Consider the following 25651-nt stretch of genomic DNA (forward strand, 5'->3'; position numbering starts at 1 on the left):
AGGCTGTCATTCATGGGGCCACCACTCCACACACAGTGTATGGAAGACTGCAGGGAACATGCAGGGTTCACGGGCCACCCAATGCATGGCAGGAAGGATACAGTGCTTGCATTATAGAAAGCTGGAGAACAAGTCTGTAGCAGATGCACCCAGTAGAGAGAGAAAGGAAAGAAATTAAATACAGTTCCTTGGAACCTTCTTCAACCCTGGGAACCCTCTTACCCTAGTTTTGTTTCCTTCTTTAATGCCTTTTCTATTTTTTCAACTTGTCTCTCTTGCACTATTCTGACAGTCACATACCTGCACTGCTTTTGTCTTCTAGGTATTTGATAATATAAAGGGTTGTGGGAGAAACAAAGTGGGATAAACAAACACCATGGATTACACTTTCACAAGTTATATCTTTCAATCTAAGAATAATTTTCCAAGGGTGAATATCTACAGAATTTAAGTGTAATGGCACCAAGATTAAGTCCCAGAAGTGAGTAAGGTAATCAATGTGCTCTTTTTTTCCTCTCCTGGTTTTGGTAACTCAATAGTCTCTGACTATCTGAGAAGGTGTGAGGATCACTTTTTATCTCAGCTTGGACACAAAAGCTCATATTTCAGCTATGATCAAGGTGATTGTCCTTATCCTTTGCTGACACCTTCCCTCCCCACCTCGACAAGTCAAGGATCACTTCTAGGAGGCAATTTCAAGAGGCTATTAAACACTGGCATGGATACCCAGAGAAGAGATGTAATCCTCCCTTGGGGACCTTTCAGAGCAGATGGTCATCTAGGATAGGCAGAGTTACATCTACTTCATTCCATCAAAATGCAGGAGCTAAGGACTCAGCAAAACACTGTGGGAAGAGAAAAGGGCAAGAAAGTGCAGCCCCATCCCCAAACACACTGAATGGCTTGGTGTGGACCACTTCTGAGAATGCTGTGTTTATCCTTGCTTATCACCTGATGTGTGCAATTCTGAGCTGAGCTGTGTCTAACAGGGATTTGGTGGGCCTGCTTTCTGATATGAGATGACCAATCTCAGAATCAGTTCTTAGTTACTAATTTAACCCAGTAATTCTCTATCTTAGCTGGACTTTTGTATTTCCTGGATGTATGTGTGGTGGGGGTAATTTTTAAAAATAGAGATGCCAGTCCAGTGAAATCAGAATCTTTGCTATTTTTCAAAAGCAAACTCCCAAACAATGCAAGTGCAGTGGAACTATACCTTAGTAGCTGAGAACCATGGGTCTCATATGCCACCTTACTGTTATGCATTGAAAAAAGTAAGGTTCAAAGAATTTAATTGACTTCTGACTTGCCCACGATCACATCCCTAGTGGCAGACCTTGGATAACAACCATGATCTCCATGGGTTTACTCATCCAATAAATATCTATCAATTATATTCTAGACTTGATGACCAGCCACCTAGGTGCCCCTCAACAATAAAGGTAAGTCAAAGTTGGTCTCTACCTGAGGATCAATTAGGCTGATCGTGAGCCAAGCTGAAAGGTAGGAAAAAGGTGTGATGGTTCTGGCCTTCTCCCTTGTACTTCCCTTCCAAACAGAGCTGTGTGGCTCAGGCCTCTGGAAATTTTAAAGATTCCTTTGATCCAGGTAAAATCTATCACTACCTATGGACCACTTTCCCATTTTACTGGTTCCAGAAGCCCCCATACTTACCCAGATCCAATGTGCAGCACAAGGGGCGGCAGACAGGACCCTGGCTTGGGAGCTCCAGTACAGTTCAGTGAGACCTTGATCAATGGGCTGAGAGCTGGAGAAGGGAGCGAGTACCCTCCCCTGGGTAAAGAAGAAGAAAGGGTACTTAACCCAGAAGTTGCTGGTTTGTTTTGTGGAAAAGGCTATGTTTAAAATATTCCTGGTGCTGTTTCTTCATCCCTAGTACCAACCCATTCTTCCCTTGCAAGACATCGCTTCTGTGAACACAGTGGAATATGGCACTTACACAATTGAAAGTAAAAACAAGAAACAGATAAATCTTTATAAAGGTGAACTGCTAGCATGTGTGGGAGACAGGATAAATTCAATGTTTGATTTCAGTTACTCCCATACTTAGCAACTCATGGGTACAAACTCATGTGTCAAAAACTGTTCATCCAAATGGGGGATCAGTACTGGGAACCAGCCTTCTCAGAAGCACTCTTCTTGAGAAGAACAAGAAAAAAAAAAAACAGGCAATATTGATCTTGATTAAAAAAATTAATAGGACTAATCTGTCTTTAGTCATTCACAAATAATACACTTTCCCATTTGCAGAACAATTATTCAAGAGGCCAGGTGATTCCAGTTGAAAGTAAATTAAATTGTGTCCACTCCATTTGTGAATTTACAAACATCCTTACTTTATTTCCACTACCCTCCATTCTATCTGGCCTCTGACTATTTTGCTGTTCCATTCTCTAGAAAGGTATCATAACTTGGGCACCTGGGATGCTTGGAAAGGTATGTGACAGTTTCAATGACTGTGCCTTTCTTTCTTGGATAAAGTCCCAAGCATTGGCAGATTTTGAAAAAAAGACCTGTCTGAATTGGTTTTCAAAGTGAAGTTAGGGAGAAGGTAATGATGCTAGTGACTATTGGTACCTACAATGAAAGGTCTTATGAACTTGGGCCCTGCAACTACCCTTCAGAAGAAGGATTAGAAGAATTCATGACATTAGGTCAATGCACCAAAAGAAAGAACTTAGAAGACAGTTTGGGAGACACCAGACGATTAAACTTATCTGTGTTGACTTCATCTTCCTTCATGAGTTCACTAGTTTGAAACCAAAGGAAAACAAAATTACTATTTCCTCCCTTTTCTTGTGATTTTAATTATCAAAAGCAATGCAAACACCAGGGGGATATGGACCTATCTCCTTAGTTAGGATATTTTCTAGAAAACTTTGGAACTGTAGATGTAAGGGTAGAAAAATATTACAAAATGATTAAGATACCAGGAGACACACAAGGCATTGAAAAGGAGATGAAACAACTGATTCTGATTCTGAGTCAACTGTGCAACTGTGCAAACCTGGATCTGTACCTTACAAGCCAGTCCCTGCTGCTAATGAGAAACTCTCCCAGCCTTCCGGTCTTCTTGGGTTCCTAGGTAAGTGCCTATACACGGAAAGCACTCAAAAGCTTCTTGGATTGAGTCAGTTCTTTCGGTATCACTCATAAATTAATGAGGAACATGTAACTCTGTATAGTTTCAGAGTAGTTAAAGAGGGAGAAAAAAAGAAATGCTACGTAACAGAATTGGGGCTTCAGGTGTTAGTTACTTAATAGACTAGAAAGCCTTCCAACAGTGCACTTAGGATATCAGCCATAGCAACTGTACCCAGGAATTCTTTACATTTCTTTCTAATGCAAATTAGTTTGAATTTCTTCTGATACAAAGCAATACTGTGCTACAGTAAATAAGAAGGATGGACTGGCAAAACTGGCTTTCAGCGGGGGCTGCAGCTCACTGGCAGAGCGCTTGCATGCACGAAAAAAGACCTGTCTCCACTGGTTTTCAAAGGAGAAGTTAGGGAGAAGGTGAAGATGTTGATACTGTTAGTATCTACACTGAAAGACTTTATGAAATTGGTCTCTGGAACTACCCTTCAAAAGAAGGATTAGAAGTTGGATTCTTGATCCCCAGCTCCCCACTCCCACCCCAAACTTCACTGTCACAAAAGGCTTATACTTTCTATTTCATATTTCAATTCCCCTCCTTATCCCTGCTGGGTTAGTTCCCTAGCTTACTCTAGATAACACACCTATAACTAATGTACCTCCTCCCCAGTTTTCAGGTAAGAAAAAGCTGAATCTCATCCCCCCGCCCTGTCAAGAGTCTCCATTAATATATATATTTTAAGTCCTAGACGCCAGGGTGATAGCACAGTATTCCTCACTCCAGGGAAAGAATCTTCCCCACTTCACAGTGAGCTTCAGGTTCACCGAGAAGGTCCGGGACAGCAGTCTTTGACAGGGCCTTGCCGAGGGGGCGCACTCACGGAGGCACAGCCAGTACAAGTGAATCGCGTCCCCACTACCTTCACCAAGTCCAAACACCACAGGTCGGCTCTCACCGCAGAGCACCTGCCGCGGAAGTGATTAGGAGGGCAAAGGATTTTTAGGCCGAAGGCCAGTACCAAATTTTAGGGCAGGGAGTCTAGGCAGCCACTTCCAAGATGGGGCAACAGCAGCCAGAGCTTCCAAGCACTGTCGAGGGTTAGCGGAGGTCTCAGTCTCCCAACCCAGGTTCGGGTCACCGGGACCCCGGGGCGGTCAAAAGCCCGCAGTCCAACCTGGGCTCCACCGGAGGCAGCGCTGGCCTGCAGGCTGAAGGGGTTGGTTTTGTTATTTTCGATTTGGATGCAAACAGGTGGGAAAAGGGACCTTGATCCTGGCCGCAGCAGAGCAAGCACGAGACTTTGTAAGCAAGGTCAGGGTTTATAAGAAATTATGTATATAAAAAATTAAAGTTTGGGTCAGAACCAAAGGGACTCGGTCTAGCGAAAGCGTCTCCGAGGCGGCTGCCGGGGATGAAAAGCGCATTTAGGTGACATTTGCGAGGAAAGCACGCTGCAGAACGCGGGGGTTAGAGGAGGGCAGGTTGCCTGTGCTGGCCAGGAAAGAGCAAGAGACCGAGGCAGAGGGACAGAACCGCAGGGACCGGCGGTGACAGCCGAGTCCGCGGCGCCCGCGCCCCTCCCGAGCGCCCCCGGCCCGCGGCGGCCCGCGCTACTCACCCCGCGCTGCCCGGGGCGCAGCCGCCGCTGCCGCCTGGACGCCGCTGCTCCGCGGCTCTCGCAGGAGGCGGACGGTCCCCGCGCGGCCCGCGTAACCCGAGTCCCCGCCGTCCCGCCCCGCCCCGCCTCGCCGCGGACGCGGGTCGCGCTTCCCCGCTCCGCAAGGTTCCCGCTCCTGAGCCTGAACTTTCTAGCACGTGCTGGATCCGGGGAAGCCGTGCCCGAGTGCCGGGATGCCGGGCGCGCAGAAAACGGTGTCTGCGCGCTTTCCTCCGGCGGTGTCTCCAAGGGTTATGTATACTTGGTGCACCAGGAACACCTTTCCCCCTGCTTTGTGCATGTTTGCGCGTGCACGATGCAGTGGCACACGTGGTGGCCTCGCTAGTTGGCAGTCTCTTGGAGACACCTGTGGCTTCTGATCGCGAGACCCCACCTGCAGAACGCAGGCCAGGCGTGGCTGTGGCGCGCGGTGCCTGCTTCACCCGAGGCAGGGCGGACAGTTCCTCCTCCGCGCCACACGAGGGCGCCCTCTTCAGGGACAGCGCCCAGTCAGGCACCGCGGTTATGTGGGCGTAGCGGGTTTTTGAACATCGCTGAACAAATCCTAACGCAGGGAGTCTCCAAGGGGAAGTTAGGCTCCCGGGATATGCGTTTTCTGGAGTGGCTCATTTGCCGCTTGGTCTTGGCCATCTTGGGATGACCTGGTCATATGCATGTCCTGGAGTCCAATACGTCTCAGACTTCAGTGTGCACACGAGTCACTGGCGGATCTGGTTAAAGATGCAGGTTATGAGTCAGTAGATGTGAGGTGGGGCCTGAGATGTGCATTTCTGCCAGGTCCTGTGTGGTGCATGGGGCTGTTGGAGAACCAAGTGTGTGGCGACACTGTGGACAGATGGCTGTACTTCTTCTGGGGGCAGCGCCCGCATACCTACTGTAATCACCGCAAAAATAGGGACACCGCCAAGCTTTGGAGGGTCTGAGTGTCCTAGTGCTGTGGGAAGCACTTGTCTGTGTTAACTCATCGCAACAATCTTGTGAGCCCGCCGTGCTACTATTTTTAGTTTAGAGATGACTTTACTCTCAGTTTTCGTTCCCTCCGCCGCCTCCCTTTCCCATCGTTGATGGCTTTTTACTTTTCGCGTTGGCAGAGGGTTAACATGATCCAGAAAGTGAAAACCACACAAAAATAGACTCAGAAGCACGTGTCTTCCTGCCTGCGTTCCATCCATTCGGTCCAGTCCTCTGAGAAAACACCTTCGTGATTTTCTGGCTTAGCCTTCCGGTGTTTCTTTTTGTAAAGCTAAGTCACTAAAAGGAGGGATGTTCTACGTTCTTTTTTATGCATATACCGGTGTTTTAGGGAAATCGCCCCGTATCACTTCTCAGAGATCTGCCTCATTCTTTTTGCGACTACACAGCCCATTGTGTACACATTCCACTGTGTGTATATGCCACAGAGTGTTCAAAATGGCAGCCGTGTTCGGACGTTATGTGGTTTCTAATATTTTGCAGTTAGAAATGAGTCTGTAATTAGTAACTTTGTACATATTATTTTCATATTTTTTGGAGGTGCATTTTTAAGGTAAATTCCTACAAGTGGGATTGGTGTTCGCTGGGTCACCAGATTGATGCATTTGTAGCTTTCCTTTTTCTTTTTTCTTTTATTTATTTATTTTAGCTGTTGTCATAGTCTTCTCCTAGGGCTTAGGTTATTTTGCTTTTCCACGCGCAATGTATGATTTTCTGTTTATCATCAGCTTTCATCCATTTAATTATGATGGCCTGGAATTTTTATTTAGTTATTTATCTATTTTTTGCAGTACTGGGGTTTGAATTCAGGGTCTTCCACTTGCCAGGCAGGCTTTCTACCACTTGAGCCACTCCACCAGCCCTTATTGGTGTTGGGTATTTTTAAAATTATTTTTATTATTTTTTTATTTTTTATTGTTTTATTATTCATATGTGCATACAAGGCTTGGGTCATTTCTCCCCCCTGCCCCACCCCCTCCCTTACCACCCACTCCGCCCCCTCCCTGAAGAGGGAGTATAAGCAATAATAGGAAGGAACAAGGGTTTTTGCTGTTTGAGATAAGGATAGCTATACAGGGAGTTGACTCGCATTACTTTCCTGTGCCTGTGTGTTACCTTCTAGGTTGGTTCTTTTTTTTTTTTTTCATTTTTCTTTTATTATTCATATGTGCATACAAGGCTTGGTTCATTTCTCCCCCCTGCCCCCACCCCCTCCCTTACCACCCACTCCACCCCCTCCCGCTCCCCCCCTCAATACCCAGCAGAAACTATTTTGCCCTTATCTCTAATTTTGTTGTAGAGAGAGTATAAGCAATAATAGGAAGGAACAAGGGGTTTTGCTGGTTGAGATAAGGATAGCTATACAGGGCATTGACTCACATTGATTTCCTGTGCGTGGGTGTTACCTTCTAGGTTAATTCTTTTTGATCTGACCTTTTCTCTAGTTCCTGGTCCCCTTTTCCTATTGGCCTCAGTTGCTTTAAGGTATCTGCTTTAGTTTCTCTGCATTAAGGGCAACAAATGCTAGCTAGTTTTTTAGGTGTCTTACCTATCCTCACCCCTCCCTTGTGTGCTCTCGCTTTTATCATGTGCTCATAGTCCAATCCCCTTGTTGTGTTTGCCCTTGATCTAATGTCCACATATGAGGGAGAACATACGATTTTTGGTCTTTTGAGCCAGGCTAACCTCACTCAGAATGATGTTCTCCAATTCCATCCATTTACCAGGGAATGATAACATTTCGTTCTTCTTCATGGCTGCATAAAATTCCATTGTGTATAGATACCACATTTTCTTAATCCATTCGTTAGTGGTGGGGCATCTTGGCTGTTTCCATAACTTGGCTATTGTGAATAGTGCTGCAATAAACATGGGTGTGCAGGTGCCTCTGGAGTAACCTGTGTCACATTCTTTTGGGTATATCCCCAAGAGTGGTATTGCTGGATCAAATGGTAGATCAATGTCTAGCTTTTTAAGTAGCCTCCAATTTTTTTTCCAGAGTGGTTGTACTAGTTTACATTCCCACCAACAGTGTAAGAGGGTTCCTTTTTCCCCGCATCCTCGCCAGTTGTTGGGTATTTTTGAGAGAGGGTTTTGTGAACTATTTGCCTAGGCTGGCTTCTAATCACCATCCTTCAGATTTCTGCCTCCTGGGTAGCTCGGATTACAGGTGTGAGCCCTTAGCGCTGGCCTTTCCCTTTAAAGGAACATTCAGTTTTTTATCTTTTGGAGTTGTGGCTCAAGCAGTAGAGCACCTGCTTTGTGAGTGTGAAACTCTGAGTTCAACCCCCCAGTCCCAGAAAAAAAATTATACAGCCTTTTTTTTTTTTTTTGTGGTACAGGAGTTTGAACTCTGGGCTTTGGCTTGGTAGGCAGGTGCTCACCTCTTGAGCCACATTCCCAGTCCCAAATTTTCTATTCATAATTTTTAAAAAGAGACTCCACCAAATTGTATAAGCTTCAGGCTCCACAAAACCCATATCCACTCCAATTACAAGCAGCACAGGAGGGGGTAAGGATTTTTTTTTTGGCAGCAGCGGGCCTTGCACATGCCATGCAAGTGCTCTACCACTTGAGCTGTGATCCCAGCCCTAATAAGAAACCTAATAATAAGGATTTGAGATGAAAGTCTTGTCCATCAAAAGACATAATGCCTTTTTAAATCCCTGTCTTAGACAATTCCTTAGTATCTTTTTCATTTGAGAATCAGGTCCATTTTCTTGGTGATAAAGGCTCACCTACCAGGGCAATGTAAGGCAGGACAGGGACAATTTGCCATCCCAGGTACTTAAACTATCAAATACTGGCATTTGTATGTACTCAGGGTTTGAAGCAAGTCTAGTGCCTAACTTGTTGGCTAAAAGTCTCACAGGAACTGAGCCTTGGCACCTGTGTCACCACATTGCCTACTCTGTGTCTACCTATCCAAATGGAAGTCTTCAATTACCACTGAAATTGATGAAGGTATTTTGCCAAAATTCCTATCTCATTCACCTTGGAAAATACCCCAAATTTCAGCATTGTAAACTTATTCTATTGGATCTTAAGACATTTCTGGAGATTCAACACTATTTATTATTATATTTTGTTCCGATCCTGATTTTATTTTTTTACTTATTTTTAAATTTTTATTTTATTCATATGTGCATACAATGTTTGGCTCATTTCTTCCCTCTTCCCCCATCCCCTCCCTTACCCCATCCCCCACCCCTCTTTTCCCCCTCTACCCCCTCGCTACCCAACAGAAACTATTTTGCCCTTATCTCTAATTTTGTTGAAGAGAGAGTATAAGCAATAATAGGAAGGACCAAGGGTTTTTGCTGGTTGAGATAAGGATAGCTATACAGGGAGTTGACTCGCATTGATTTCCTGTGCATGTGTGTTGCCTTCTAGGTTAATTCTTCTTGATCTAACCTTTTCTCTAGTTCCTGGTCCCCTTCTCCTATTGGCCTCAGTTGCTTTTAAGGTATCTGCTTTAGTTTCTCTGCGTTGAGGGCAACAGATGCTAGCTAGCTTTTTAGGTGTCTTACCTATCCTCACACATCCCTTGTGTGCTCTAGCTTTTATCATGTGCTCAAAGTCCAATCCCATTGTTGTGTCTGCCCTTGATCTAATGTCCGCATATGAGGGAGAACATACGATTTTTGGTCTTTTGGGCCAGGCTAACCTCACTCAGAATGGTGATCTCCAATTCCATCCATTTACCAGCGAATGATAACATTTCGTTCTTCTTCATGGCTGCATAAAATTCCATTGTGTATAAATACCACATTTTCTTAATCCATTCGTCAGTGGTGGGGCATCTTGGCTGTTTCCATAACTTGGGTATTGTGAATAGTCAACACTATTTATTAAAATACAAATACCACTGTGCCATATGGCCCGTGCCTGTAGTCCTCACTACTCAAGAGGCCGAGGCAGGAGGATTGGTTGAGTTCAGGAGTCCTGGGCTGCAGTGCATGCTGATCAGGTGTCCACACTAGGTTCAGCATCAATTATATAGTGACTTCCCTGGGACAAGGGACCACCAGGTTGCCTAAGGAGGGGTGAACCAGCCCAGGTCAGAAATGGAGCAGGTCAAAACTCCTGTGCTGATCAGTAGTGGCATGGTGTCTGTGAACAGCCACTGTGTTTCAGCCTGGGCAACACGATGAGACCCTGACTCTTAAAAAAGAATACAAATCCCTTAGGAAAAAGTTACTGTTTATTCTATATTAACAATTTGTGTGAGATGAATACCTAACAAATCTGAGTTTCCCTGTCTCTCTCCAACATGAGAGGTGGTAAGTCTGTAGGACTGGGACCCAAGATGGTTTCTGTGGGGTGAGGATTTTTTACAAAGAAACTAGAAGATACTAAAATATAAGATTTATATCCATTGGGACATTTAGAGGAAGACCAGAGAATCAACTTCAAATCAGCAAAAAAACTGATGTGGAGGAAATTCCATTAGAATTAGGAATAACTGGGAGCGGGAATAAAAAAGAAGAGTAGAGGGGGTGAAGTCAATTGAAGTACATTTATGCATGCAAACATCACAACAAAACCCCTTTGTACAATAAATAAATGTAGTAAAGAGAGAGATAAAAAGAATTAATAGTGACTGGGTTTCTTCAGGAACAGCTTAGTTTCTGCTAGGTGATTGTGGAGGGGTTCAGATGCCTGACTTGTCACAAATGTTCTACAGGCAGTTACGTTAAGGGGGTACCATAATAACTTTGGTCTAAGGTAGTTTATGGCCTCTGGGTTTACTGAGGCAGTATTTCTTGCACTTTTCTGTACCTTTTTTATTATTCACTTATATATATCCATATATTAGTCTACCAGTACTTGTTCCATAAAAAGTCATATTTTCTAGGCATAATATCTCTTTTTCTGCTGTTCTGGCATGAATCTGGGACAATGGCCCAGACATTGGAATAGGTAATGAGGTCACTGGGGAATGGCAGAACTTTCTGTTGTCATTGCATGGTCTCCCATGTCTAGAAAGACACCATCAATTTCCATCCATGTTGGATTTAAAAAGACAACTGAAAAAATTCTTTTATAATAAGTACCCAGAGGATTAAGTGGGAGATGCAGTAATAATAAGATCTCACCTCTGAACTGGAATTCTCTCAAAAACAGCTGATTTTTTTTCCTTCTGAACAATACACAAATGTACATTTTAAAATCATTATTATTATATTTTATATGTGAGCAGTTTTTTCAGAGAAGTATGAAACTGGACTAAAATTCTTGTCAAACAATTAAAAATGGTTCCTTCGCTCTTATCCTAGGCCTACCTGGATTCCCAGCTTCCTTTCTTTACTGACTTCAGCTATTCTCTACAGGCTAGTCAGAGCAGACAAATGGAAGCCATCTGCTAAAACACTCCCCTAGATGTCTGTGAGTGCCTCTTAGTTAAAGCCGATTTTGGTTAATCTGAGTAATTACTTCCATCTCCCACTCCCTCAGCAACACTGGGCTTTGCTCACAGTTCTTGACAGTAAGTTTCAGGCTGCTCATTGTAAACCCCTCAAATCCAAATGATCTGTGGCTCCTCTAAGGAGCCAAACTAGTTCCTGACTTGGCGCTTCTGCATATATTGCTCTGTTCCTAGAATAGATATCCTCACTGGATCTGCCTGACAAATCCTACCTACTGCTTTTTGTTTTGCTATAATATTTACATGATAGAGTAATATGAAACGTTTCTGTGTACACAACTCATTCTAACATTAACATATTCTGACTATTTTAACTTGAATTTTTAAAAGAAATAAAACATTTTAGGTAGAGCTCAGGTCTTTCACATAACCCTTTCTGATTTTATTCACCTGCCTCCACTATCACGTGAATTTGTATTTATTCTCACACATGCTTTTACATGCGGACTATGCATGGATCCATAAGCAATACATAGCATTTGTTAGCAAGTTTCAAAGTCTTGTAAGTGGCATCGGGCTGTATTTATAATTCTGCACTTGTTTTGTTGTTGGCAGACATACTCTTCATGCCATATTGTTCTTCATCATACAAATAAACAACAATGCATCCATTCTCTCGTTGATGTACACTGATTATTTGTGATGAGTAAAAATGTTGCCACGAGGGCCAGGTGTGTTGGTGCACACCTGTAATCCAAGCTATGCAGGAGACAGAGTTGGGAAGACTGTGGCCATGGGCAGAATTACGAGACCCACATCTAAAAAATAAACTAAAACAAAAAGGGCTGGGAGTATGGCTCAAGTGCAGAGTGCCTGCCTAGTACTGCCAAAACTAAAATGCTGCTGTGAACATTATTGTACACATCTCCTCGGTTACAGATGTGAGAATTTATCTGCGGTACTTACCTAGAAGGAACTGAGCCACACAACTTCTAGACAAGTACACTGCTGTCTGTAAAGGTTTGTGTAGACTCTACAGTATTTTCCTAAGCATTTCCACTCAGATCAGGAACGAGACAAGGATGTCCACTTTCACTGCTCTTCTCAGTATAGATCTGGGTGTCTTAGCCAGAGCAGTTAGACAACAGAAAGAAACAAAGTGCATCCAAATGGGAAGGGAGGTAGGAAATTTGTCCCTGTTTTCAGACGACATGACCTTATATACAGAAAAACTGAAAGACTCCATAAAAAAAAATTAGAACTGATAAATGAATTCATAAGAATCAGTAGTATTTCTATATCCCAATAATGAGCTAGCTGAAAAAGAAATTAAAAAGCAATTCCATTTGTAATAGCTACAAGAAAATATTCAGGAATAAGGTTAACCAAAGAAGTGAAAAATCTCTATATGAAAAAAGAGAACACACAAAAAGTGGAAAGACAGTCCATGTTTATGGATGGGAAGAATTAAAATTATGAAAATGTCCACATAACCCGAAGTGATCTACAGATTCAATCTAACCCAACAAAATGCCAATGATGTTCTTCACAGGAATAGAAAAGCAGTCATAAAATTTGGAGGAAACATATAAGTGGAAAAGGATAGCATGATCACAAGTTGGAAGTCTCACTATTGTTAAGATGTCAACTCTCCCTAAATCTCAGTCAAAATTCCCACAGGTATTTCTATAGAAGTTGAAAAACTGATACCAAAATTCATAGGGAAATGCAAAGGAGCAAGAATAGCCAAACGATTTTGAAAGAGAAGAAAACTGTGCCTCATGCCTGCAATCTCAATTACTTGGAAGGCTGAGATTGGGAGGATCCATTGAAGAAGGCTCAGGGGGTAGAGCACCTGCTCTGCAAGTGTGAAGCCCTGAGCTCAAACCCCAGACTCACTAACCCACTAAAGAGGGAGGGAGGGAGAGAGAGAGAGCGAGAAACTGAAAACACTATTTTCTCTCAAAACTCATTGAAAGCTAGCAATCAAAACAATGTGGTCCTGGCATCAGGACAGACAGAGCGATGAAACAGATGCAGTCATCAACAGGCAACTCCTTTTTTGTCAAAAATACAAAGGCAACTAATGACAATTCCAACAAATGGAACTGGAACAACTGGCTATCCATGTGCCAAAAAGAAAATGAAATTCCATCAATAGCTTACATCATATACACACACCCGCTCCAAATGGACCGCAGACCTAAATGGAAAACCTAAAAATGTGAAACTTCTAGAAGAAAGCATAGGTGACAGCCTTTGTGACCTTTGAATTTGTCAGAGATATCTTAACTGTGATACCAAAAATGCATAAAATTTCTTTCATAAAGCAAATTTAAATGTTGTCAAAATTAAAACCATTTTCAATTTGTAAAACATTAAGTAAACTATTAGTCACAGAATGAGAAAAAATATCTGCAAAGTATGTATCTTATAAAGGACTTGTATCCAGATGTATAACAAACTCTCAAAAATCGTAAGAAAAAACCCAACGAACAACAACAACAAAGTGAGCAAAAGATTTGAAAAGACACTTCACCAGAGAAGACACAAGGAGGGAAATAAGCATGAGAAATTATGCTTGACATCATTCGGCACGTGGGAAATACAAACTAGAACCACGTTGAGATTGCACTGTGCACCTGCTGGAGTTGATAACAGGATTTCCCAGGACCAGCCACTGGCAAGGACGTGGAAGGACTAGAACTCTCTCACACTGCTAATGAGAATGTCAAGTCATACAGACTACTTTGGAAAAGTTTGGCTATGTCTTAAACAGCTAAATATACAAGTAGTATATGACTTACCTAGTCCACTCATAATTACTCAAGATAGATGAAAACATGAAGTCATAATAGCTTTATTTGTCAGGAGTGGGGGAAGGATGGAATTAAAAGAATTTATTATTCAAATGAAAAAAAAAAAAAACAAACCAGATCCCTGGACATACCATGACACAAAACTTCCAGATAAAGACAAAAAGGAGAGAAGTAGAACTTTAAAGCTTTTAAAACAGAATGGCTAATGGGGTCAGGGGAAAGAAGGATTATTTATACATGACATAAAAGACAAGTATTATAAGGGAAACACTGAGAGACATTGGCTGGGATGTGCTTCCTTCAAAAGACTGATTACTAGTGAATTCACTGTACGTGTGTTTAGCTCAACACCAGTGATGTTCAAAGTGTAGAGAAAGTTTACTGTTGCTGAAACTTTTAGACTTAAAATTGGTTTCCAGATTTCTTAATCCTCTTAAAAATAAAAACTTCAATGGTATCAATGTACTTTTAATTTTTTTCTATGTTAAAAGCAAGCAGGGAAAATGGATCCCCATTTTATCCTCAGCACTTACACAACGCTGAATGAATGGATGAAGGCTTCTCATGAGCCAGGCATTGTTGTTATGCAGTTAACAATATTCTTGGGAGCCGAGTCATTTTCAAGATTCTTGATTGGCTTTCCTTTTCTTTTTTTTCTATTGGCAATCCTGGGGTTTGAACTCAGGCTTTCACCTGTGCTGGGCAGGTGCTCTACCACTTTAGCCATGTCCCCAGCTCCTTTTCTGCTTAAGTATTTTTCAAACAGAGGCTCGCATTTCTGCCTGCAGCTGGCCTTAGGCTGGATATGATCCTTCTATTTATCCCTTCTGTGCAGTTGGGATTATAGACATGTACCACCACCCTCAGCTTTTCTTGTTGAGATGGAGTCTCACTGACTTTTTGCCCAAGCTAGCCTCAAATCACAATCCTCCCAATCTCCACCTTCAGAGTAGATGGAATTATAGCTATGAGCCACAACACTTGTCTCTATTGGCTTTTCTTACTATAATTACAGAGTGATATTTAGAAAAAGCTGAATAGAGAAAAAAATAGTTAAGTTGAAAGTGTGGTTCCTAACTTTATTACTAATGATAAAACAAATAAGCAGTATGTGTATTTGAGTCTTCTTTTCTGAACCTGACCAGATTTACAGATCATACATAAAAATCAATTACAAATGAATGAAGACAAATGAACTTTGAATGGCTCTTGGACATAATTTTTATTTAAGCATGGGGTTTTAGCTTGGTTCACCCTAGAGTGCAACCTTCGGTTATGCTCACAGAGTTCAGGGGTACAGTGCCATTGTACCTTTGCTGGTGTTGGTTCAGCTTCATCAGAAGGTCCGAGTATGACCCCGGGAAACAACTCGTGAGGAGAACACAATGAAGAAACAGCCACTGTTTTACAAATCACTTTGTTACCACAGACACAAAATGGCAGTTACTGTTAGTAAATCAGCCACAGAACTTTTTTTAGACAAGGTAATGGGAATTTCTCTGTGGGAGGGAAATAGGGTCTTCATCCACAATCTTTTAAGTAGAAAATATTTCAAGATCAAGCATTTTTTTCTTATCCACAAAACAACGCTAAATCAACATACATTTTAAGGAGCATATTAAAGGAGATACAATATCTTTACAACTATCTTCTTGAATAGTATTTCAATTAACTTTCTGCAGAATATAAGTAGATCAAAATTCAGCAGCAAAATATTGCAACATAATGAGTAAATACAATTTCAATGTGTTATGTTGTAGAGAATAAAGGACAATGATAATTTAATCATATAAAACATGACACAAAGCTGAAATGCAGTTCACTTAAATAGCTTTGTGACTAAGAATGTTAAATATTGTGCCAAATGTCATTTTAAACATAAAATCTCTTAAAATTTTGTGCTTAAACTTTTTTTCCTGTTAAACTATTTCTTATTCTTAACACTGCCACTGTAACTGATATTACAACAGATCACAATTTTCACGGACACGTCAACATGAAGACATTTACTTATGAGCAAATAAGTCACTTGTCATTAGTTCACAGTGTGGAAAAGTGGTATACACTTGGTCTTTAGAAGGGCTTTCTGTTAACCACCAAGTCCTTCGCAGATATTTCCTGATATCATATGTGGTGAGAGGTTTGAAAGAATGCAGAGCAACACATCACATGTTGGAAGGAAAAATAAACTTTGATTCCTCATGGGTATCGCCTGAGTGACCTTCGTCTTCTGTTGTAGAAGTGCCTGAGCCCATGTTGCCGTGAAAAATTCATCATGTAATTTTGTTTGCGAGTGCTGTTAAAAATAAAAAAGAGGATACAGGCAGAGAGGGAAAGGAGAAAGAGCATGTAAGTCCCATCATTGAATGCGATCCATTCTAAGGTTCTAAGTTCTCTGGTACTGGACAGTTTTCAGCATTCATGTCAGTGCTGACATTAGCATCCATGGAACAGAGTAGCTGAAGACTAGCTTCTATACTAACTGCCCTTTGCCCTTTCTTTTCAGAACCAGGAAAAAGGTAAATTCTCTTGCTTTATAGCAAAAGCAGATTAAAAATATTTGGATTTTAAATTTTAGTCTTGAATTCTTCCTGAAAACATTTACTTGGATAAACTCCATTTTAGAGGAAGTATGCACTATACTCATTACTTCTTTGACATGCATATTTAATAAGCAACAAAAATAATTTGGTTACTCCAGTAAACATTTTCATTTCAAGCTTTAGAAGCAAAAACAAAGAAAACACACAAACTTGTTAGCTGAATTAACTTGACTTTGCTAGTTCATAAAGTCACAGGCACAAAATGAGGAAGTAAGCTTTCTTAGAAGGTTGGATTCCATTGTCTTTGCAACTGGGGTTCATATTCTATATACATGGCTTCAAGAGACTCTCCACTAAAGTGGTCAAAAAATACTAAGAAGGTGTAATTGAATGCAAAATCATGTGCATGTGTACACGTCCCCCACATATGTACATACACACAATCACGCATAGATGCTGCATGTGTAGCTGATTAAATTACTGACAGTGGATATCAGGAATCTGTATGAAATTGCACAGCTTCTAACATTTTGACATGGCAAGTATGTTTTTAAAGGCCCACGATCTATAATTCCATAGATATGTACAGTGTAGTATGGAATTGTCACAATAGAAACCTCTTGTACTGTTAATGTATGCTAAAAATGCTCATGAACTATAACATCACTGAAAAGAGTCAGATGCATACTGAACTGAGTAACAACATATGTATAAGTGGCATCCATTCGTGATTTATGAATATAAGCCTACCAGTATTTTCCAAATTCACTGAGTGTCTCAAATACATGGTCCCTGAGTCCTTCTTCTGTAATTGATCCCACCACAAAGGTTGATATGACATGAACTTGAGTCAGGGTAAAGTAAGGAAAAGGATAATTTTTCACTGAGGAATATAATCTTCTGAGTTATTAGTTATCAATATACTAACAAGGTATAAATGATGTAGTTTTACCTAGCATATTACACTAGGTATTATACTGAGGAATAAAATGTAGAAAATTGGTGAATATGGAAAACTTTAAAACAAGAGAATTTTATAGTGAAGTTTAATCATTGGAAGAGAAAACAAAATAAAATGTCTCAAAGGAAAATACATAAATTTAATTTCATTAGATCTTTATAATTCAAAAGCAATAGCATCTGCACTAAAACTCATAAAAATATAGACAGGAAATTGACATATGTTATAAAATAAAGTGGAAATAACGTCCCACCTTGGATTTCTATATTATCAAAGTGCCAGAAACTATAAAATCGAAACAAAAATACACTCTCAAGACATTTTAGAGAAAATGACAAAAGAGTTAGGTTTTGTCTTTAGCTAGTCTACCACCCACCCTCCACTTCCATGTGACAATATTAAGCACATCACTTAGTTGGTCAGTTTCAATGTCATCGTGGAAGGATGAAATAAATGCACCCAATTTATTAGCTGTTATTAAGTACTAACTGCTTCTTATGTAATGTCATACTGTCGTGTTCCCCAAAAGGATAATGATCTAATGTACTGAATAGGAGAAATTTTCCTATTACTTGTTTATTCACAAAATCTTGGGTCCGCCTTTCCTGTCTTCCTGCCAGCATCCCAGGTCACCTTACAGTCCTCTCCCTGAGCTATTACAATGGCCCCCTAAGCCAGCCTTCTCATCTCAATTCTCTTCTCTTGTGGAAGACTGAAAAGAAACCATGAAATATTAAGAAAGTGTAATTTATACTTAAGATCAGTGTTTAAGATACACATGTAAAATATGTACACAACATATGTGTCTTACACATATTTAAATAATTTATTTTGCACACCAGTTTCTGTAAACTCTTCTTCAAAAGCTTGCTTCACCTTGCTCAAAAACCTTTCATGACTCTCTTGTCTGTGGAGCAACATTTCAGCCAACTTAAGCAGATATGTCGTATCATATCCTCTTTCTGTTTAATCCTGTTCTGTTTTCCAGATCCTTTCTACCACTAACTCCTACACAGACTGCTCTATTATTCAGTCTTTCTGCCTGCCTCATTTTCCTGCCTCATTAGCCAACTTCCAGTATCACTTCCTAAATTCTATTTCATTCATTACATTTTTTAGTGCTTTTTCCTCTCCAAAAGTGATTCCCCTCCCATTTGAACTCTCAGAGTGCTTGTTTCCTGCTTTGAATGAAGTTTAATTGTGTATACATCTTGGCTCCCCATATCTAAACTTCTGTTGGCATGGGGGCCTATCACCCCGTGCCTCCCATGCCCACCCCACAGCACTGAGCCTCCTGCTTGACCCATGGGTGGTCAAGGCACGTTTATTGAACTTTGTTGACTTACTGATTGGACTCCTGCTGTAAATCATTACTCTTTAACTATAAGGAATAACTGCAAAGTTAAAGCAATGAAATTATTCTGTTGAAAACACGTTAAAAGATATAAAGTACTCTAAGACAATTTAAAATAGTTAAAATATTTTACACTGAAAAGATAAACTCAGAAACTCAAGATATTTAGCTACCTCAATGCAGCCTAGACTAATATGAGCCACCATTATACACGGGAACGAGGGAACACTTAATTTTAACAAAGCTTGATGTGCATGTCGAATAGCTTTAAAGCAACGTCTCCCTGACGTTTTTTGCTTATTATGGAAATGATTTAAACTTTCCAACTTCATGTGTCAGAAAATGAATTTAGCAGGTTGCAGATTTTTAGTACCCAGCAAATCAGCTCACAGTGGACATTTATGACTAATTTGGGGGACATTTTGATTCACTGGATACTCTGATTCTGACTAAGTTTATAAGTGACCACCATATGTTTGGATTCTGGAGAATGTTGATATGTCCATGGAAATGTGTTTGCTTCAAGTGCCCAGATTTGTGTAGTCATATTAAAAATGGACACACTTGTCAATTATCCTTGAAACTAACCAGCAGTTTGGCTATGTGAGAAATAATATCACTGGAGTCAGTTAGGTTGGAATCTAATAAGGTGGATTTTTCTAGTTCGTAAGCCTTTTTAAAATCAAGTACCATGGGGAGCTATGTCTAACTCTAGCACCACTTAATAAACTGACATGGTTATTAAACAGTTATTGTGCTTCCTAAAATGTCTAGTTTATAAGATTATTAGAGGACTTAATGTTTAATTGGGAAAGCATATTTATGGGCCTATTTTTGATACATGTAGGTGTATACCTACACATAACCTAATAAATAACAATAGGTTCAATGGAGTTCTTAAGACTTACTTTTTCATTGCAATTACAGGGGGAAGTAATTTTATTATAAGTTCAAAACCAGCAATAATACTCATCCCATGCCATGACTTGACATGTCAGTTTGCTTTGGTGGGGAACAGAACTAGATTCACTTAAAAGTTCTCCCATCATGAGTAAGTTTTGGAAAGAAATGAAAAAGAACAACAGTGGCTTCTTGGAAATACTGATTTAAATTTCCATTATCACCAAGGGAGTCTAAGAACTTGGTATGTAATATGGAATTAGAAAATGTGTTCCTGTTTTTGCTTAGGAAATTTGGTTATTGCAAGGTCTTTGACAAACAAGTGACTCTATGCTCTTTTGAGTTAAAAATGGATTCTAAAGGAGATGGAAGAGATGGAGTATTGGAGGAATTTGAGCTCATAGAAATTCTGGCATTTTAACTGATCAGTAATTACTTTTCATCAAAATATATAGTATAACAAATGATGATTCATGTGAATGCAAAAATAAGAATCCAGTGGGCAATTAACTATATCTTTCAGAGAAATATTGGTGACTGTAAGATGGGCGCTGTCATTCAAACTAACCACAAAACTCCCTGAAACAGTTGTACATCAATCAGTTGTACATCTGATTTTTAAGACTGTGCATTTTCAGAAAGGTTACAAAGAAATAAGCAAAGGAACAAATGTCTCACACATACTGAAAATTTCTTGTTTCTCTTCTCTGCTAAATAAAGAATAATTCTGACTACATTCACCTCAGGGAGTTAAAAGGATTAAATGAAATCTTATAGCACCCTATGCAGATGTTCAATAAATGATAACCATTTTATTTTCCTAAATTTTTAAAGTATCTCAGAAGACAAATGTAAGTATCTATCAAAGGTGGTCAACCTTACCAAAGGACAGGCTCTAGAACTCACAAATATTATGAATAAATCTACTCCCCTTTACCAATTAGTTATTAACTTAGAATAGAATTGATAAGTAAAGGCACAGCATGCATATCTCCAGTCCAGCAGGCTTTTGAAAGACATTACATTTAATCAAGGCCCCTAGATCTTTTGCATGCATTGCTATTTTCATTTTCCTCATAACAAACTTACAAAATGTAAGCATGTCAAGGGTACCTAATATAGAGCCAGGCACAGAGGCAAAGCTAAGTCAAATCTGCTTCCCAGAGAAGGAATGCCTATTAGCACCCTGGTCTGATCTGGTCTAGCACTGCTCTCAATTTGGCTATCTCTGACTTCACATGGATGTAGTTTTCAAATGTTCCAGTGCATTCCAATATCATTTATGACTGTTTCACAGAAAAAAATTCTTTTCAGTTGCAAAAGTCTTCTACAAAACTTCTCAGTGAACTTTGGAAACACTGATCAAACTAATAGCAAACAGTTCCCAAATTTAGTAAAGAGGACTTACCTTACTCTAGTAGAAAACCAATGACAGCAAATAATGAAATATAATACAAGTTAAAAAATGCCTTTCAATGCATGCAGCACTGTGATTAGTCATAAAAGTCTGATCAGGTTTAGACGCAATATAGGATTTTTCATCTCTTTTGAAAATAAAAATTAAACAAGTTATTTCTTATTCTTCTATATCCAATATATACATATGTTTAATTTTTTAATGTAATGCAACATGCAGTATTTGCTCATAACCATATGTCAAGGTACATGTAGCTATAGTACTACATTTGGCATAAATGTTGCACAAAAGTATAAATATCAATAGTCTAATAACTACTATTAATTTTAGCTGATATTTCAATTATTTACATTTTAGGAGCTGCTAATTCCTGATTATATTAAAATATGGGCTTTTAAAAATGCAGACATTCTCTACATCAAATAACAGTCAAATTTAATAAAGGATAAATATGCTTTGCAACAAATGTAATATGCTCATCTCCATAAATCATTTGTGCCAAAAACGTGACAGTATCTTGATGGTGAATAGCATGACGGGATGATCATGATGGAGCTCATATTAAAATCTGATAAATGTGTGTAAGGCCACAGTTAGCAATATATTGGTTTTCAATTCTCAGAAAATGTGGTAATAATTCACTTTTTATTAAATCAATTCACAAAAGCTAACTTTTTACTGAGTGATTCGCTTTCAAGGTACACATGCAAAAATCAGCCCACTTCATTATACACATGACGGGTTGTGATTTAGACACATACACAGGAAATGTGATGTGTGAATGAAATGCATAGTTGGGTGAGGGAGATTCTTAGGATAGAAGTATGAATGCCCAATAAAAAAGGTTAACAAAACAAATTCTCTTTTATCCTAAGAAGAACCCCACCAGCATGGATCTTGTAAGGGATCTGCCCAAATGTATTCACAAACATTTACTGAAAAGCAATATTCTACACTAGCAAGTGAATTCACAGAAATTAGGTTTCTGACACTTGGTTGTCAATGATTGTGTTATGCTACATCATTTAGACTTTACAGAAAGAGGACTTTTTGTAAGCTAGTGAGGCTGGAAGAAATTCATTCTGAACCTGTCAATTCAGTTCATCTGTGCTATGGCAGATTAGCAGGGCTAATTCTCATGAAGTGCTTTTCATGTGCAGGTTTTATTGGAAAACACCATGAGTGTGGGAAGATTACACTCTCAAACAAACATAAGGCACAAGGGACTTTGCTTGTCCCTTAATGTTAAAAGGGTGGCTTTTATCTTTATGGTATGGAGACTGTCATTCTATATATCCATATTTATGAGGCTCAAATCTTTCCACATGTAGTTTTTTAGAATTAAACCATTAAATTAAAAATATATGATGTGTCTTGTTCATTTAGGATGCACTCCTAAACTTTGAAATATTTTTCAAAGTGCTGAATGTGTTCTCATCAAATTCATATGTCTTCTTTGTTAACATGGGCAGTACTGACGTTACGATCAACGTAAGATACCATGCATGACCACAATTTTTTCCTAGGGGTTTTTAGCATGTGTCCTTGGTGCACATGCACAAAAGCGAAACTGTAATAATAAAGCTAGATTAAGGCCAATCTTCATTTGGAAAAAAAAAGTACATTCTAAAGATTTTTGAGTGAAATGTATGCCCCAACCATTAGTTGCAAAAACATATTAGTAGTCCTGCCTGCTGTGTTCAGTTAGGTAGGGCCTTCATCTCTCAAGGTTATTCCCTCCCTCCACTCTGGAGAAGCAAGCATTTGCTCGCAGAGCTAAATGTTTTACTACAGAAGTTCAGCTAAATAAAAAATATTTTTCAATTAATATGGCTTTATGGGAGTATTCTACTTCCCATTAAACACACATCTTCTGTAGCAAAGTTAAAATGTGCAATACTCGTGAATCTGACATGAGACTTAGCTAGTTTCCTTGTGTCTCATATGGTTGGAACACACTGGAAAATTAGTGGAAAATTAGTATATTTTATTTTTTATGAATTCCCTATAACTAATTTGTTATATGCTCATCAAATGAGTGAATTTTGCTGTAGAGCTACCAAGTGCACACTGATGAATGCCTTAAAATGTTGTGATTCTTACAAAAAGAAGTTCTTTGAAAGGGCACAGTGGCATAAAATGTTAAATCCTAAGAACAGAGAAAAAAACATCAAAAACATAGTTCTGAAAATATAACTCCTGTGTTAACTTTTTTTCCTTTCTCTTGGCAGTGTGGGTTTCAACTCAAGGCCTTGTGCTTGAGCCATGACTCCAAACAGGATTGTGTTTTTAAAATGCAACTTAAGGTATTTTATCTTTTCAAAAAGAAGGAAATAAGACAACCCCTATAATTTTCACAATTTTTTGAAATATCACTGAAGAAATATCATTTGTTTTTAAAATTATATGTATACTATGTGTACATAAAAGTATATTGCAATACAATATGTATAACATTAATATGTAAATGATTCACTGAAGAAGACTTGGAATAAAATAAACTGCAACACCATGCATTGTGTGATGTTCTCTTCTCACTTGGAATGTTTTAGTGCCATAGAAGTTTGAGATAATTATACAGGGTAAGAGCAGACAGGTGCCTGGTAAGTGATAAATTCTTCAAAGTATTAAAATTCTGGAGACTGAGTAAAAATGAAGCATTACAATACAGATTACAGCTTCAGAGATATCAGAAACAACAGGTTGCTGGTATTTCATGTAATCTGAACCTCACTTATGTAATTGTGTCTGATGATGGTACTTGCTTAGGGAAATTAATACCAACACCAGGGTTCCAGAGGTGCCCCTGGGGGTAATGTTATAAGGCTTCCTGTTGGGGCTCCAAGGGCCTCTGAAGCAGCAGGTCAACAGGGAACAGAGAACAGAGTTCCATTTCTGAACTGAGAGGAAGTTCCTTTATACCAAGACAGGATATTTGTGCCTCTGGCTCTACCTGTTCTTTAATTTTAGTCCAAGGGAGGAAATTATTGGTGATGATATGTTTCTGAAATTCAAAATAGATAACTTCAATGGCTTGTCAGGGTGGGAGGAGAGATAGCTACTCAAATGTATGATATATTGAGAATTCTTATGTCTATCAAGGGCAGAATTAACATCCTGCCTTCTTTTGGGGAATGACAAGTTTTTAAGTTATCATAGGAGCCGGTAAGCTTTGTCAGGTGCAGGAAGCCTCATTAATGCAAACTGTCTTGGTAAAAGACTTGAAAAGGAAGAAATGGTTACTGACTTTAATTTGAGTCTCAACCATAGAATCACCTGAGGTGCTTTTAAAAGTGATGCTCAGTTCCCACTGCAGAGCAATATAAGTCATCCACAGGGATGGGTCTGGGCATTAGGACATTGGTTGTTTTCAAAAGCTTCTCCAGTGATTCTGATCTTGAATCATATTGAGAATCACTGCCTAGGAAGGAGAGAAGTCAGGGGAAAATTGCTCTAGGGTTGAATTTTGGTCTATTTGGACATCTGTCTCTGGCCTTACCACACACACACACACACATTGAATTTTAGAGCTCAAGTTATTCAATTCTCCTGGAATAATACAGCCTGAGGAAATTGATAGCTAAGTAAAACATCAGCCTCATATTTAAGATTCAAAAGTCTGGACTGTTACTTTAAACTATGACTTTGTCTTGTGGAGGCAGAGCCCAGCAAGTGGTCCAAAAGCAGCAGAGCGCACAGTGGGGGCTTGTGTGGGGACCAGGTTGCTCTTGGATTTGGGGGTTGATATGGATGCCATGCAAGCAGGTGCCTCAGTGACAACTAAGACAAGGGCTAGCTCAAGACTGGAAAATTCAGCTCATGGCTATGAAAGAAAACAAATCTGGTAGTTTTCCTACCAATTAATCATTTAAATTTGCTTTCAGAATGACTGAAATCAGCCAAGAGACTGATTTCATTTTGTAATCGGTAAACAGAATGAACATTTGAACCTATCTACCGAGAAGATTCGCCTCTCCTTGCCAACCACTTGGAGCCATCAGTTCGAACCCGTCGAGACATAAGCATTCCAGTTCTACAGGAACTAGATTGTTAGAGAAAAAGCAAGTCATCTCTCTGCAAGGGAACAGTCAACCCGGCCAAGTGAGAGTGGTGACAGCCCTTTTACATAGGAAAAACCAAGGGGGATGCCCTTAACTTGTAGGTGCTGGGATTGATAAGAGGAATGTGAAACCACAGATTTTTCTAGGTGCAACAATACCTCAGGCATCTGTGGCTAAGGCAGGTGTTTGTAATTGGACACATTCACTGTTAGCACTCTGTACCAACTAGTCAAGAGCCTTTCTCTTTTAGGATGTTATCCTATTTTGTAAGGCAACTCAGAGCTGGCATAAAATATTGTTTCCCATATGCCTGGAAATTTTTGTTTTTATCCATTTTAACCATTACAGTCATTCCTTAAATAAATGTTTTTATTGACGTTTTCTAAGGTCTATTAAATTACACTCAGGGCTTTGTTATTTCACGGTTCACTTGAACTATAGTTTGTAGGTGCTGGAGAAT

At 39.7% G+C, this 25651-nt stretch overlaps 2 protein-coding genes across 4 annotated transcripts in view; both read right to left on the reverse strand.

Annotated features, from left to right (window-relative positions):
* Positions 1-4817, reverse strand: part of Slc26a5 (solute carrier family 26 member 5) — a 56001-nt gene extending 51184 nt beyond the window's left edge. For both annotated transcript variants that reach the window (XM_074064922.1, XM_074064921.1), the window contains exons 1-2: positions 4737-4817; positions 1675-1794 (exon numbers count right to left, since the gene is read on the reverse strand). The gene's annotated coding sequence lies outside the window, so the exon portion shown is untranslated. The remainder of the gene's footprint in view (positions 1-1674; positions 1795-4736) is intronic.
* A 10345-nt stretch (positions 4818-15162) lies between these two features.
* The window catches only part of Reln (reelin), a 450273-nt gene continuing 439784 nt past the window's right edge, over positions 15163-25651 (reverse strand). The window contains exons 64-65 of one of the 2 annotated variants that reach the window (XR_012445193.1): positions 21122-25172; positions 15163-16251 (exon numbers count right to left, since the gene is read on the reverse strand). Coding sequence is in view for 1 of the 2 variants with exons in the window: in XM_074064926.1 (XP_073921027.1) it covers positions 16155-16251 (97 nt within the window). In the remaining variant the exon portion in view is untranslated. The remainder of the gene's footprint in view (positions 16252-21121; positions 25173-25651) is intronic. The other variant, XM_074064926.1, reaches the window with a different exon arrangement.

Source organism: Castor canadensis, chromosome 2 (genome assembly GCF_047511655.1).
Source record: "Castor canadensis chromosome 2, mCasCan1.hap1v2, whole genome shotgun sequence".
NCBI classification, from domain to species: domain Eukaryota; kingdom Metazoa; phylum Chordata; class Mammalia; order Rodentia; family Castoridae; genus Castor; species Castor canadensis.